At 39.4% G+C, this 16,180-nt stretch overlaps 1 protein-coding gene across 2 annotated transcripts in view; it reads right to left on the bottom strand.

Annotated features, from left to right (window-relative positions):
- The window catches only part of CCSER1 (coiled-coil serine rich protein 1), a 1,308,521-nt gene that overhangs the window by 1,075,510 nt on the left and 216,831 nt on the right, over positions 1-16,180 (bottom strand). For both annotated transcript variants that reach the window (XM_073601044.1, XM_073601043.1), the window contains exons 2-3: positions 11,686-12,962; positions 5,921-6,108 (exon numbers count right to left, since the gene is read on the bottom strand). In XM_073601044.1, the coding sequence (XP_073457145.1) occupies positions 5,921-6,108; positions 11,686-12,946 (1,449 nt within the window). In that variant the 5' untranslated portion in view covers positions 12,947-12,962. The remainder of the gene's footprint in view (positions 1-5,920; positions 6,109-11,685; positions 12,963-16,180) is intronic.

Genomic DNA, 16,180 nt, shown 5'->3' with positions numbered 1-16,180 from the left:
ACTTTTTTGAAGGTCTAATAACACATGTGGCTAATTTGTAAAATAGCTACATACATTATCACTGTTTCTATATTATATATTCAATCTAACCAAGATATATTTTCCATTAAACTTGCAGAGAATCAACTCTGCTTCAACTTCAGTTCTCTGCTTGCTTGAAAAAAAAAAACTATGAAGTGGCCAGTGAGGAGAAGCAACTTCGGGTGACAGGGTCTCCTAATAATTTGAAGACTACATACTCTTATGCCGCGCACACACGGTCGGATTTTCCAACGGGAAATGTTGCATGTGAGCTTGCTGGCTGAAAGTACGACCATGTGTATGCTCCATCAAACATTTGCTGTCAGACTTTCCGCCAATCAATGTTGGCTAGCAGGTTCTCAAATTTTCCGCCAACAAAACTTTGTTGTTGGAAAGTCCAATCGTGTGTACACAAGTCCATCGCACAAAAGTTCACGCATGCTCGGAATCAAGTACGAGCCGGAAGCACTCAACCTTGTAAAACTAGCGTTCGTAATGGAGATATCACATGACTACCGAACTTCCTTTTTATCAGCTTGTTGTTCATCTAGTACGTCACCACGTTCCCACGTTCGTAATTGTTGGCCAACATTTGTGTGACCGTGTGTATGCAAGACAAGTTGAGGCCAACAACCGTCTAACAAAATTCCACGGTTTTGTTGTCGGAAAGTCCGATCGTGTGTACGGGGCATTACAATAAAAAAGTATCCACTAGACATAGTGAAAGTGTAAGCAGATCATGCTACACAGTGAATGAAAATGGAGTAAATATATTGAGACTGGCAAGATCTCCAAGACATAAACTAGGGTATAAGTTTGTGTAAGAGCCATACAGGAAGTACAGTAGTGCTGACATCCGCATTTTAAAAACTGTGATCCTACACCACAAATTGGTAATTGCTGATACAATGGATTTGTGCAGATCCATTCATGCGGAGGGCTGTGCTAAAAAAATAAGGGCATTATCATTAACCCCTGTTTATTTCCTTCCCTGTATATTACTTTACAACACTCCTGATGAATGGCTGTAATGCCAGGAAATGCGTTGAGTGCCACTAGATGCCAACAGTTACTTGTCTCTATTACATATGTCTTTCAATCGATTTATTATACCATGTATATTTGCCATGTCTAATTTTTATCTGTATTGCGTGCTATGAGCAGCATATTTAGTGTAAGTCTTGTGACTACCTATCTATTTGATATGTATTTTAGATTGTAATAAACAAATCATGTACTGTAACTTCATTTCTATGTTGTTATTTTCTCCTGACATGGCGTTCCCTCATTTAAAGTCCCACAAACTCTTCCTTTCTACTTACCTAATCAGGTCATGTCCATTTACTGTGCTAAAATTACTATTACTATTACTAACAAAATTAAATGTGTCTATTTTTTGAATGACACTAAATGATATTATAATGCATAAATACAAATTAGCGTTAAATGTATTTTCTTTCTAATGCTAATAATGTTTTCTTTTTTTTCCCTGTATCAAGCTTTTCGAAGGAAAACAGTGACCTGTGGTTTAAACACGACAGCAGGCATCTGCGTTGTGAGAGACTGGTAAACACAGCTAATTATTTACACAAATGGCTGAACGTCCAATTTACCACACGCCTCAGCCAGGCTCCCAACAGCTTATATAAGTCCATAAAGGTGTTCTGCCAAATCATGCTGCCAAATGACATTAGTTTCCTAATACTGGTACATATTCTGCAAACTCTAATGGGCTCTCTGTTTAGAGGTATAAAAGTTGAAATGTCTGGCTAGAGAATGAAGGTTAATATGCTATGCAATTGGGAAATACGCACAGCTGTGCCTCAAAATGTTTTCACACAAAGTTGGCCAATTAACTGTATGGACAGCTAATCTGAATCTTGGATTGGTTTGTTAATAAGCAATCAAATAAATAAATAAAATCCTTTATCTATAAATGCAGCAATGGCTGTCCAGGCACTTGTGCAAATCTGCTGTTGGGTCCTATCCCATGATATTGCCAAGTAACCTTTAACCCAATTAATTTACCCCGATTTGTATTTTTGCCCCAGCTGTGCTGCACAACCTCAATGACATGGCATATGATTTTTACATGACTGCCAAATGGCAGCCTGTAGCAGCCCCATCTCCATTTACAGTGAGCAAAAACTCCAAGCTGGCCACTACTACTGTAGTCCAAAGGATGTCAATAATGGCCTATGGCTATTGGACAGAAATTATAAATTTTGTTACATTTCCATGAATAAGCACTACAAGGATGACTTCCCTGCTACAACCTGATCCGTGACTTTGAGAATCCTCCCAACATTCAAGCTCCTTTTCACTTTTGTAAAACTATATAATGTGAAAAACACAGAATGTAGTTAAAGCTGCAAAAAAAAGCTACAGCAAACACAAATTTGAAATACAAATAGAAAGGCAGTTTACCTGCCAATACAATAATATTTCTGTCCAGGCTGTCCTTATTTACATTGCCAAAAAACACTGCCAAGTTGGTGACCCAACGTTTGCATTAAAGTAATTGAGCTAGAAGCCCTCCCATGTCTCCCCCTGTTATTGGATAATGAAGGAACAGTAGCAAACTGATGAGGCTATCCCTCTAATCACTTTGCACCTTTCACCCATCAGCGTGTTTATTGTCGTCACATGCACATGCAGAACACTTTATTTGTTTCTAGTGCAGTCCCTTACACTTCTTGTCTCCACATTGCTGTACAAGGGATAACAGGAAGTTGATACCACATCTTATTCTAGTACTTACACAAGATGCATCTAAAACTACAGTGGCAAAAAAAAAAAAGTATGTGAACCCTTTGAAATTAACTGGTTTTCTGCAATAGTTTGCAATAAAATTTGATCTGATCCACATACAATAGATAAACACAGTAAAATGATTGATCTAATTGTCGACTGATGGACTGGTGGCAAGAAAAAGTATGTGAACACCTTGGAATTAACTGTTTTGTTTTTTTTGTTTTTTTTGCAAGAATTTCCCATAAAATGTGATCTGATCCTCATCCAAGTCACCACTATACATAAAACGCAGTTAGACAATTTGTCTGTCAATTCATGTACTGGTGGCAAGAAAAAGTATATGAAGACCATAGAATTAACTGGTTTTCTGCTCTAATTTGCCAAAATATGTGATCTGTTCCTCATCTAAGTCACAACAATAGACAAACATGGTATGCTTAAGCTGATAACACACAAACAATTCATGTCTTTATTGAACACACCCATTAAACAATCATGGTGCCGAAGGAAAAAGTAGGTGAATGCATAGACAAATTATTTAAACAAAAGCTAATTGGAGAAAGCCGTTTGCATACCTGGAGTCCAGTGATTTTGGAGGTGAGTTTTGGAGCTACTTTGATTGACAAAAGACACTCAAACAATTTAGGATTGCTATTCATAAGAAGCGTTAGCTGATATGAACCATGCCTCGCAAAAGAGGAGCGCTATGAAGACATACAGTTAAGGGTGGTTGATCTGCATAAGGCTGGAAAGGTATACAAAGCAATCTCAAAGTGTTTAGGCATCAGTACTTTAGGGTTAGTTCACCTGTACTGACTTTCTGGAATCTGCAGGACAGAGAGAGGAAGCCAATGGAATGAGCAGCTACAAAAGTAGGCATAATTTTACAAAACAGAGCAATGTTTGTTAATATATTAAGGACACTGTAATGCATAGGGAGGTTTGTGGCAAAAGTCAGTAAACGTTAAAGGATAAGTCCACCCTAACATTAAAATCGCTACATCTACAGACATCCACAATATAAGCCTAACCTATCTAGCCCCATAAAGAAGAAATCAGTATATATACCTTTTTTGAAGCCGATCCGGTTCGGTCTGCAGCGGCGGAAGCTCTGCAGAGGACACAGCCAAAAACGCCTGTGAAAAGTGTGGGGAGTGACGTCACCCATAGAGTTACTATGAGGCTTCCGTTGTCAGCTGCCTCCTCTGCACCCACCTCCACAGCAAAGCCGCAGCTTACAGCTCAGCGTGGGATTGGGTCGGATCGGCTTCAAAAAAGGTATGTATACTGATTTCTTCTTTACATGGTTAGATAGGTTAGTCTTATGCCCCGTACACACAATCAGATTTTCCAGCAACAAATGTTGTATGTGAGCTTGTTGGCTGAAAGTCCGACCATGTGTATGCTCCATTGAACATTCGTTGTCGGACTTTCTGCCAACAAATGTTGGCTAGCAGGTTCTCAAATTTTCCGGCAACAAATGACAAGTTGGAGCCAACATCCTTCCAACAAAAATCCACGGTTTTGTTGTCAGAAAGTCCGATCGTGTGTACGGGGAATTAGATTGTGGATGTCTTTAGATGTAGAGATTTTAGTGTTAGTGTGCACTTATCCTTTAATTAACTTTAATTAATGTTTTAATTAGCACACAACTGCATTAACAGGTAGAAGCAGCAGATCAATTAAAAAGCAGGAAAGGCAGTGCTGGATAGCAACATAGGTCGCAAAGGCCATGGCTTCGATAGTAGGCCTACCATCTAGTCACACTCACATTGTGCAGTTAACAATCAGTAACACATATTCATTATCATAAAAGGTTTCATAACACCACTACTACTACAAAATTTTGCCCACTTAGGATCTGTAAAACTAGAATCAAGCTGCTGACAGATAAAGGTAACAATCTGCACTACTCCTCTAGGAGGTCAGCTCTATGTGTATTGACCTAGAGTTGATGAACAGTCAGCCTCAGTCTCTCTGCTCCCGCCTGGGGAAGGACAGACAAATTAGTTGCAGAAAGTACAACTCTGACCCTGAGAACAGAGGTTACATGTTTAAAAAACACATTATTCAGAATTGTATAAACAATTTCCCAAATAAAGATACATAAAGTGTCTTATTAAGCAATTTAGCATTGCTGCCTTTCTCAAACAGATATAAAGTTAGTAACACCATTGACCTCAATCATTTAGACATCAAAGCAGAGATGCCTAGCTTGTATATTAAGTCAGCAGACACACAATTTGCCAGTGGTAGTTTCATAAATCAATTTTTCAATTAATATGTGAGACTCTACATGGCAAAAGAAGATTTCAGTTCAAATCCTTACAAAACATGTCCTGACCTAAAAGCAACTGCCATAAGTAAAACTCTCTTCTCCCGCAAGGCTTTGGTCTAATCTCTTATGAAAGCATTCACACCGAGCTGAGTTCAAGAGCCGTGTAACTCTTCAATACTTAATGACCTAGCTAGGGAGATAGGAAGGTGTACTTTTCCAAACTAACCTTATGCTCTATCACCCCCATTATATCATGGCTTCTCTAAAGAAATTAACTCATAATGTGCCTTAAAAAGACAATTTAGCAAAAAGTTTATTCATTTCTGTTTTAGATCATGAGGCAGGACATTATCCAAATATGTAGAACTAATGGGAACCAACAGCATGGTTTAAAATGCTTGTTATATGCGAACATTACAAAACTAATTGTAGTGACAGGATCCCATTACATCTGGGCCCCAAGTAGGTGGGTTGCTCCTTGCTGAATGCATACATCCAATAGGACCCTATATTTCTAGTTCAACCATTGCCATTAAACGTTTATTATATCAGAATATGTGAGCAAAGTCATTCTAAAAGCAGCCTGTTCTGCACAAGGTACACATAGGTTCTTGGAAGGTAAGTGAGGCTTCCCATGTGGATGAGGGATGGCTCATGTGGCTGAAGGATAGTTCATTCAAAGAAAGAGTACTCATTTTTCTTCAATACAAAACATCCAAAAACAGACACTCATGAATATATTACATACAGTATTAGCCATGCTTGGATATTCATGAAGCTCAAGGTTCTCAAAGGGGTTAGTGATCTGCAGATTTACTTACTGTGTATAGTATAATTCTACAGAAGAAAATGTATATGTTCACTTACCATGCTATTCATTTTGGAAGAAGTTGAAATAGTTCTCTGCTTTCTAAAATGTGCCAGCTCTTCAGAATGCTGCTCCTTTGGTTTAAAAGCCATTCTGCTGCCTCCTGAAGTACCCTCTGAGGATGAACGCAAACGTCTCTCAGAATAGCGCCCGTCTCTATATGGACTGAAACTATTGGCATAGTTAACTGCAATAAACACATAAACTAGAGTAAATGTTTATGTAATGGAAAATAAAATTAGTATTGTCCTTCTAAGTAAACAGAAGCCACTTCTGGCTTTATTACAGTGTATAATTGCAGTACTGTATGGTGGTTTTTAAAATAGCACAATTAAGTCTAAATTCATCAACTTTGTAAAGTAACTGTTAATACATCATTGGAGGATTCAGCAAAAACTTTGAAACCATGGTCAGAAAACTCCGGCTTGGGGCTAAGGGGATTCAGTAATATAACGTGGACCATTACTGGCTCATGAGTTTGCTTACTGAGCATAAACCCTGTAAAGAGCTGCTAAACGCTAACAATGTCCACCAACCTGTATAAACTAACATTTAGAGATGTGCAAGACAGAAAAAATGTTTCCTTTTAGATTATTCATTAACTAAATAATTCAGTTTCGTCCATCATTATGAATCAGAATTCATTTTGTATATTCGGATTTGTTTCGTATATTTGTTCTGAATCGATTCATATTTTCGGAAGTTATTTCAGAAGATTTGATATATTCCTTTTAACATGTTAGCTGATTGGACGATATCAAGTAACGAAAAGAACTAAATTAGCTTTGGATTCATTAGCTATACTATGATTTGGAGATTTTGATTGATCCACCTCCATCCAACAAAACCACAAAAAAGTAGAAATAATTTTATTTCAATTTTATGTTTCCATTTCATATGTAGCGCATTTTTATAATATTGAAAAATGTTAATGCAAAAAGATTCAGCTGATTATTCAAGGGTCAAAGAGAATAGCGCCGTTCTCATCCGAATAAAATAAATTAATCCAAATTAATACGTATTCATTCATTATGTTATTAGGTTGAATTTTATTTTTTTATTCCCAACTGACTTTGTTTGTTGGGCTGTGCAGAATACAAAAAGAATTTTATTAAAATATTCACACTACGCTCACTAGAGTAAAAACAAATGGATCCGAATCAATTCAGATCAGTCATTATTTCGGATGCTTTCTAATAAGAACAATAGGCCCTAACTATCGCATCATATCATCCAGATGAAAGAAATTAATACAAATTAATTAGTTTTTTTTGTTATAATTTATTTCAGATTCATTGAAAATCATTACTATTGTGATTCGGATATATCCGCATCTCTGAATAACAAAAATGTCATCTGAATTTTGATTCGTAACAAAATGAATCTCACATGTCTACTACCATTACTGGTAAAGAAATCTTAAGGCAAAATCTCAATCTGGAGATAATCCAAGGTCCTATATACAGCCTCGACCTAGGATGCAGGGCTCTCCCAAGACACATAGGAGCAGTTCTCAAGACAAGCACAAAGACTAAGGCTGGGTTTGCATATACGTGAACTGGATGCGTTTTTAACTGCATCCAATTCGCATAACATGTGAATGTGACTGGTTTTTAATAGAGCCGGTTCACACATGTGCAGGGAGGCAGTTTTGAAAAGGGTCCTGTGCGTTTTTGGGTCCAGTTCAGGTGCAAATTCAGGGAAAAATTTGCACCTGAACTTGTGAACATAAACACACCGGACTCTGGACTGCAAACCACAGCCGCATATGTGAACCCAGCCTTGGTTGTTTGCACTTTACCATTAATATTAGTTTATACACCTGGCTGGACTTGGCAGATTCAGCTCAAACTCTCTACAGGAAAGGCATAATGGTTATAAACACCCACTATTGCACTTATACTTTCTACTAGCAACATGAATACAGTTAGGTCCATATACATTTGGACACAGGCACAATTTTAGTTTTTTACCAAAACATATTTAAGCTAGAGTTATATAATGGATATGGGCTGAAAGTGCACACACTTAGGTTTAATTTTAGGGTATGTACATATATTTAGGGTATGTACATCCAAATCGGAGGAAGGGTTTAGGAATTACAGCTCTTAAGAATAGCCACACCCCTTTTTCAAGGGACAAAAAGTAATTGGCCAATTGAATAAAAAGCTGTTTCATGGCCAGGTGTGGGCTATTCCATTATTTCTTCATCAATTAAGCAGGTAAAAGGTCTGGAGTTGATTCTAAGTGCAGCATTTGCATTTGGAATCTATTGCTGTGAGTCTACATCATGCATTCAAAGGAGCTGTCCATGCTAGTGAAACAGGCCACTGTAATGCCCTGTACACATGATAGGATTTTCCGACAACAAAATCCATGTTTTTTTTTCGACGGATGTTGGCTTAAACTTGTCTTGCATACACACGGTCACACAAAGTTGGTCGGAAATTGCGAACGTCAAGAACGTGGTGACGTACAACACGTACGATGAGCTGAGAAAAATGAAGTTCAATAGCCAGTGCGGCTCTTCTGCTTGATTCCGAGCATGCGTGGAACTTTGTGCATCGGAATTGTGTACACACGATCGGAATTTACAACAACAGACTTTGTTGTCAGAAAATTTGAGATCCAGATCTCAAATTTTGTGTCAGAAATTCCGATGGAAAAAGTTTGATGGAGCCTACACACGGTCAGAATTTCCGACAACAAGCTCCGACCGCACATTTGCCGTTCGGAAAGTCCGACCGTGTGTACTAAATTCATCAGCTTCAAAAATAAGGCTTCAATTGGGCTTCAAAAATAAAACAAATCCATCAGAGAGATAGCAGCAACATTAGGAGTGGCCAAATCAACAGTTTGGTGCATTCTGAGGAAAGAAGAACGCACTCTATGGTAACGAAAAACCCATTCACAACATCCAGGCAAGTATAGGATACTCTCCAGGAGGTGAGCGTAGCATTGTCAAAGTCTACAATCAAGAGAAGCTTTCATGAGAGCAAATACAGAGGGTTTACCACAAGGTGTAAACCATTCATAAGACTGAAGAATAGAAAAGCCAGCTTAGACTATGCAAAAAACATCTAAAAAAGCCAGACCAGTTCTGGAAAAGCATTCCTTGGATGGATGAAACTAAGATTAAACTGTACCAGAATGATGGGAAGAAAAAAGTGTGGAGAAGGCTTGGAACAGCTCATGATCCAAAGCACACAACATCATCTGTAAAACATGGTGGAGGCAATGTGATGACATGGGCATGCTTGGCTTCCAGTGGCACTGGGTCATTGGTGTATATTGATGATGTGACAGAAGACAGAAGCAGCCGGATGAATTCTGCATGGTTTAAAGATATACTGTCAGCCCAGACTCAGCCAAATGCAGCAAAGTTGATCGGATGGCGCTTCACAGTACAGATGGATAATGATCCAAAACACACTGCAAAAACAACCCAGGAGCTTTTGAAGGAAAAGAAGTGGAATATTCTGCAATGGCCAAGTCACTCACCTGATCTCAGCCCAATTGAGCATGCATTTCACTTTCTGAAGGCAAAGGCAGAAAGACCCACAAACAAAGAACAACTGAGGACAGCTGCAGTTAGAGTCTGGCAAAACATCAGAAAGGAGGAAACACAGTCTTTGGTAATGTCCTTGAGTTCCAGACTTCAGGCAGTCATTGCCAGTAAAGGATTCTCAACAAAATATTAAAAATGAACATTTTATTTATGATTACAGTCATTTGTCCAATTACATTTGAGCCCCTGAAAATGGGGGGACTGTCTATAAAAATGGTTGCAGTTCCTAAAATTTGTACTTGATATTTATGTTCAACCCTTTGAATTAAAGCTGAATGCACTTCAAATTCATTTGAATTGTTTTGTTTTCATTTTATCCTGGTGGCATACAGAGCCAAAAGTATGATAATTGTGCCTGTGTCCAAAAATATATGGACCTAACTGTATATGTGCGAGAATTTTAGAAACATGTTATTTGTATCATAAGGCTGCTTTAACATTTTGCTGTTCAGTACTTAATGCCAATCCATATGAACTACAGTGTATTCTTGTGTAGAACGTCTGACTCCATCTAAGAGTTCTCCTCGTTTTCTGTCATACATGGAGATTGAACAGGAAGTGAGAGGTCATCTCTCCAAAATTTGTGGAGATCCCCTTGTAGACAATTTTCCCCAGAACAGGTGTGCCCATTGGAAGATTTTCACTTTGGCCTTGTTTGTCTGAAAACTGTAAAATCTGGAATTTCTACCACTTATTGTCTCTGTGAAAATGGTAACCAACAGAGAAAGTGAATCTTGCCAGACAGAAATAAAAACCTGGTCTAACCAATGTCAAAGTTGCCTAAAGGTTATTGATACAATCTATCATCTTGTTTAGTAAATTTACAAAACATTTTTGACATGTGATGCCATCAATCTTCCTAAAATACATCCATTAACTGTCTTGTTATATCATCTCTTAAACCGAATATCAATTAATTCACCAGGTTTCTGTCTAATTAAGGCTGAAAACATGTTTGATATTTTAATTGGAGGCAATGCTGGGGTTTATGACAATTTTTAGCTTGCCACAGGGTAGATTCATTAGCAAGTAATATGAATGCAAAAATCTAATTAACATGGATACTTCTGCTCAAGTTGAAAGAGCTGTGAAGATGCTCAGACATAATAGTTTGGGAAGGACAGAACTTTAAGCCGTCTGTTCCATGTATATTTTAGTAGCCCTGTGTATTCCTCATTTACATAAAGGATTTATCACTTAGAAGAAAGCAAGTCTGTCATGTATTTCATTTTTAACTAACGTCAGATAAAAGTAGACCAAAGCATGTGCATGCTCAATTTTTATTAAGAGCAAGCAATTCCAAGCTACCTGGCATAAACTTATTATATTTTACATCATCATCTACACCATTTAAATACAACAAGCATGCCACAAAACTGTAAAAGTGAAAAAAATAGTACAATAATAATAGATAAAAAGAGGATTTGCATAAACTGGCAATTCACTTTTAGAAATGTAATATATTTATAAAAAAAATACCAAGATAGATCAACCTGTCCTTTGGCAAGACAGTCCTGAAAACTCTAAAAGGGATTTGCTTAGAGTAGAACTTAAAGGGGTTGTAAAGGTAATTTTTTTATTTTTTAAAAATAACAGACATGTTATACTTACCTTCACTGTGCAGCTCGTTCTGCACAGAGTGGCCCCGAACCTGCTTTTCTGGGGTCCCTCGGCAGCTGTTTCAGCTCCTCCCCACAAGAACTAACCACCTCAATGCGAGCTCCCTCGCATGGTGGTTAGTTGTTGCGGGCGCGCTCCCGTGATACAGCCGGCGGCTATAGCCGCTCGCTGTATCACTCGGCCCCACCCCCCAGCGTGCAGCGTCATTGGATGTGATTGACAGCAGCGCGAGCCAATGGCTGCGCTGCTTCCAATCCATCCACTACAGCCAATCAGCGGCCAGGCTGAGCAGCGGAATGGATGTCGGGAACGAGCAGCCGACTTTCGAGGGGTCAGGTAAGTAAAACGGGGGGGCTGGGGGCGGCGGTATTGTCAGTAGTTTTTTCACCTTAATGCATAGAACATCTAAGTAATGTTCTTTGTCTGTGATACTCAAGAATATTACTAATCTATAAAACCTTAGTTCCTACATAATATTAAGGAACAACAAATAGTATACATGAAGATATACAGTATTTGCTAAACTTCAATTTCCTATAAATACCGTAAAATAAATACAAAATGATATATAAATACCTCTTGCACGGCCATTGTGCATCTGTGAACACTGTGCCTCGGATGAAACTTTTGTTGCTGGCACAGATTGATGAGTACATGGAGTTGGCATCACTTCACATTTAGATACTGCTGGCTCAAATTTCTTTGGCAAACTAAAGTAATCTTTATTTTGAAACATTGGCTTATCACTGTGTTTTTGCTCAGTACCATTTTCAAGATTAATATTATGACTTGGAGACAGTTCAGACATTGGTATTAGTTCTTTAGAAGATGCAGGGCATATATGTGGCCCAGACCTTTTAACATCTGAATCAGCTTTCTGTTTCGTAAGGACCAAACCATCACATTCAGACATTTCTTCTACTACATGCAGTTCCTTATTCATTTCAGTAGGAATAGATGCTGCATTGGCAGAGGTTTGTGAGGTAGAAACAGGATTGCACATTTGCTGTCTTTCGGGTATTTGATTTCCACTGATTGGCAGGGAATCTGCTTCAGAGGCAGAGTCATCCATAAATATAAAGTCAGACGGTGTTTGTGGAGCGGTTGTGTGTTCAGCTGATATAAGAGGAGACAAAGAACTCTCTGTATATTCATTTACCTCTGTGGCACTATGTAGTACTGGCTTAGCAAATACAGAGTCTGTTTGTGGATGGGTAGGAGCTTCTGTGGGGCAGTCTTCATTTTGTGCTGGTGGTGGAGTTTGACATTGAGAGCCATGCTTGGAAAACCTGTAATGGGAAGAAAATGATCTAGGGAGAAGCCTTCTTGAGGAATGTTTCACAGATCTTTTCTGCTGATCATCTTCAAATCCAGAGTCATCTCTCTCACTTCTACCTAAACAGTTTGTGAACACGTTCTTATTGCCTGAATGTTCCTTTCTCTTTTCAAAGTCTTCTGTTACTGATCTAGTAATTTTCCTACATGAGCTAGGAATGCTTGTGGAGGTTCTTGCCTTTATTTTGGACTGCTCTTCCAATTCAAGGCTCTGCAAAGTGCTTTGGGTGCTCTGAGAAATCTGTGTTACTTGGCTAGACTCATATTTATCGTTGTTTTCTTTTCTGTGATGAAAGCTTAAAGATGGTGTGCGAAATATGCTTCTTCGTTTCCCAGTGCTACCTGAGCTGGAATTTGTACTTGAAGGGGAGGAAGTGTTTAGGCCACCAGTATTGTTGGAGGAAGGTGAAGAAGGCAGAGAGTCTTGTTTTCGGACTGTGCTGCGTCTAAATATCGGCAACCTAGAAACGAGACTGGAGCGTCTTGTGCCTACGTCCCCCATCAGAACTAAATTTTGCCTGTCAAAGTAGAAAAAAAGTGAAAGTATTAATATTTTATATTGGGGTAAGCAAGCTTTGTAACTGCTACCTATTTTACTAACATAATGATTGATAAGGGTTAGCAAGCTTTGTAACTGCTACCTATTTTACTAACATAATGATTGATAAGGTTTACATAAAACACAACAAAAAAACACCTTTGAATATACAGTAATCATATATTTAATAAGATGTATTAGTCAGAAATTCTTTATAACATGTTAATATTGCGTGGAAAACTTTGAGCTTCTTCATTAATTAACCAAGGCAAAAGCAGCAAGACATGCTAGTCATCTCCATGTGCTTCATACCCAGGCCCGGATCTAGGGTGGTGCTGGGGTGGGCTGTGCCCCCTCCCCCTAGGTTTTTAAGAGGGCATTCACTGAGGCACTCTGTTGTGCACAATTGATGTAAGGGAGACTCTGATGGGTACAGTTGATGTAGGGGGGACTCTGATGAAGGCAGTTGATGTAAGGAGCACTCTGATAGGGAATATTTGATGCAAGGGTGACTCTGATGGGGACAAATAATGTAATGGGGGCTCTGATGGGAAAAGTTGATGTAAAGGGGCACTCTGATGTGGATGGCTGATGTAAGAAGATACGCTGATGCAGGCAGTTGATACAAGGGGATGTAATGACAGCCTAATGCATACTCGTGTTCCCTGTTCATTCCTGCACTGCCTCTGTACTACCTGTCAGATAGTATTTCCAGGTTGTGACTTGTGGTACAGAAATGAACGAGAAATACTGGTTCCCTTCATCTTTGTCACACTGTTGACATTATGCCCCCTGACTTTTTATACTGCGCCCCCAAATCAGATAGACTAGATCCGGCCCTGTTCATACCCATGCCCTAATAGACACTTATTAAATATTTGGTGCCATATAATTTGGTGAAATCATTTGCAACGTACTTTGCATAATATCACTGAGCACTTTTCCCTACACTGGTTCCCGCATCAGCTTCACTTCTGATTCTAATTATTATTTCCAAGATAACACATCCCCATTCTTTATAATGACAGCATTTCCTAGCTCAGGCATGAGCAACATTTCCATGATGCCAGAGTCTGAAACAGATTTAGTAGGGGACACCTTCCCCCCCTTAACTCCATAGTGGAAGTTGAAAATTTGTCTCTAGTTAAAAAAGGATGGATGGGGAGTACCTGAAGGGTTAGGAAAGGACTATGAGGAGAGGAGCCTAAGGTCCAAAGTGCCTGAAGCCAAGGTATCTGAGCAACCCTGAGCCATTCTTTCATTGCCCTCTGTCCATTGTGTGTTCCCCTGCCCCCTAGTCCCAATGCCTTTGTACTTCACTTGATCCGTGTAGGTGAAGGGATCCCCTGAAGGGTACTCACGACCTATGCTGCAGAGTAGAAGGAATGTGTAAGACAAATGTCATGTGTGTCTCATAACTGAAGGCTACTACTTAATCTAGTGAAGGCTTGCACTTGGCCCAGAGCCCAGGAGTGGAGCAGAGAATGTGCCCTGAACATCCTTCTGTAAGCATGTGCCCAGAATGGCTCCTGCAACTGAAGGAAAACAGGAAGAAACTTCCAGGGGCAGGACCCAGTACACAGTGCGACCTAAAGACTGCTCAAGTCTCTTCATGTGTTGAGAGGACACATGGTTGCTGTAACAAAATGTCCCATTAGATGGGAAAAAAGATATTGTGCTCTTGGTCTAGGGATTCACACCATCCACTCCTCTGTACACCAACCCAGGGGCCCAGGATCCAGGCACAACCCAATATGGGGGGACCCTCATGGAGCAGTGAGCCTGGGGACCCTTAAGCCCTAGACTCACTGCTCCACGACTCTAGGCATGTCTCCCCAAGGGAGGGGACATATTAGCTCACTTCACCCACTTCAGAAGGGCATACCCCCTCCTCCATGGAGGGGGGTCTTCAGGGACAGAGCTTTACTAGACGGGTATATTGCACCTCCCTGTACTGCTGTACCAAGTGTGAGCTTCTGACACAGAGTCCAGTGCACACAGCAACATTACTTACAAAACGTTACAACACAATAAACCCAGTGTCTATGATTGAAGGAGCCTGTGTCCTGTACTATACAATAAGGAAAATTAGATTCTTCATCTGAACGCCGTTGTGCTATGGAAATCATGTAACAAAATGATCAGGTGTGAATGGGGCCTAACGATTCTATTCAACTGTTGCAGCTCTTAGGTATAGAATATACCTAAATCTACACATACGCATGGCAATGCATACACAGAAGTGAATGTTCCAGAAACCACAGAATAAAATGTTTTAGGGGATTCATTAATCTCTTGCTACTTGCTACTAGTTAATTTTCTGTTTGTTTTCTTAGCTGTGAACAGATGCAAAGGTGTACTTACGGCCACAGAACATATGCAAGAACTTCAATACCTAGCAGTACAGAGCTATACTGTATATCTGCATATTAATTAACAGAGGTAGTAGTAGTAGTACATGTGATTAATTAGAGAAATTAAAGATACTTTAGTTTGCACACGCTGACATATTTTATTAGGCTCACATTAAGATAGAAGTTAAAGGAACAAAGACCCTACTATGATATTGTTGTAGGATTCTGACACATATAGATGCAGCCCTGAATATAGGTTCTTGTATTCTCTTATTCTGGAATATCTTGTTGTGGATGTATAAGGCCTCATGCACACTGCTGCTGTTAAACTCCCGCTGATGGGATTTACTTCCATTTTTGTTCCCTGCAAAGTAAAAGCATAACGTGCTAGTATGCATCACATACTAGCACAATATGTTGAACTTACCTGCAAACGAAGCCCGCACTGTCCCCACTGGAGGCCGCATCCATGTTCGCCCCTCTTCCTTCTGGGGCTGTGGACTCCGGCTCTGTGACTGGCCAGAGTCATCATGGGCACATTACAAAGTAAATATCTCCTAAACGATGCACGTTTAGGAGATATTTACAGTACCTATAGGTAAGCCTTATTATAGGCTTACCTATAGGTACAACTCGAAAATGGAGGTTTACAACCAACTGCTAAACTCGACTAATTTGGTTTTAAAAAAAATGCAGCTTAGGTGAGTTTATAACGCCTTTGGCAAGTGGCTGGGTAAAAACTAGTCGCACGACAGAGCATCATGATCACAGCAGAGACCTCAGTATCTGTCATCTTAATTTATAGGTAGGTAGTTGGGGGACAGTAAAAAGGGGATCAACTGCC

The sequence above is a fragment of the Aquarana catesbeiana genome, linkage group LG01 (assembly GCF_042186555.1).
Source record: "Aquarana catesbeiana isolate 2022-GZ linkage group LG01, ASM4218655v1, whole genome shotgun sequence".
Classification (NCBI taxonomy): Eukaryota; Metazoa; Chordata; class Amphibia; order Anura; family Ranidae; genus Aquarana; species Aquarana catesbeiana.
The sequence above is the reverse complement of the archived record's forward strand: the minus strand, read 5'-3'. Positions and strand labels throughout refer to the sequence as shown.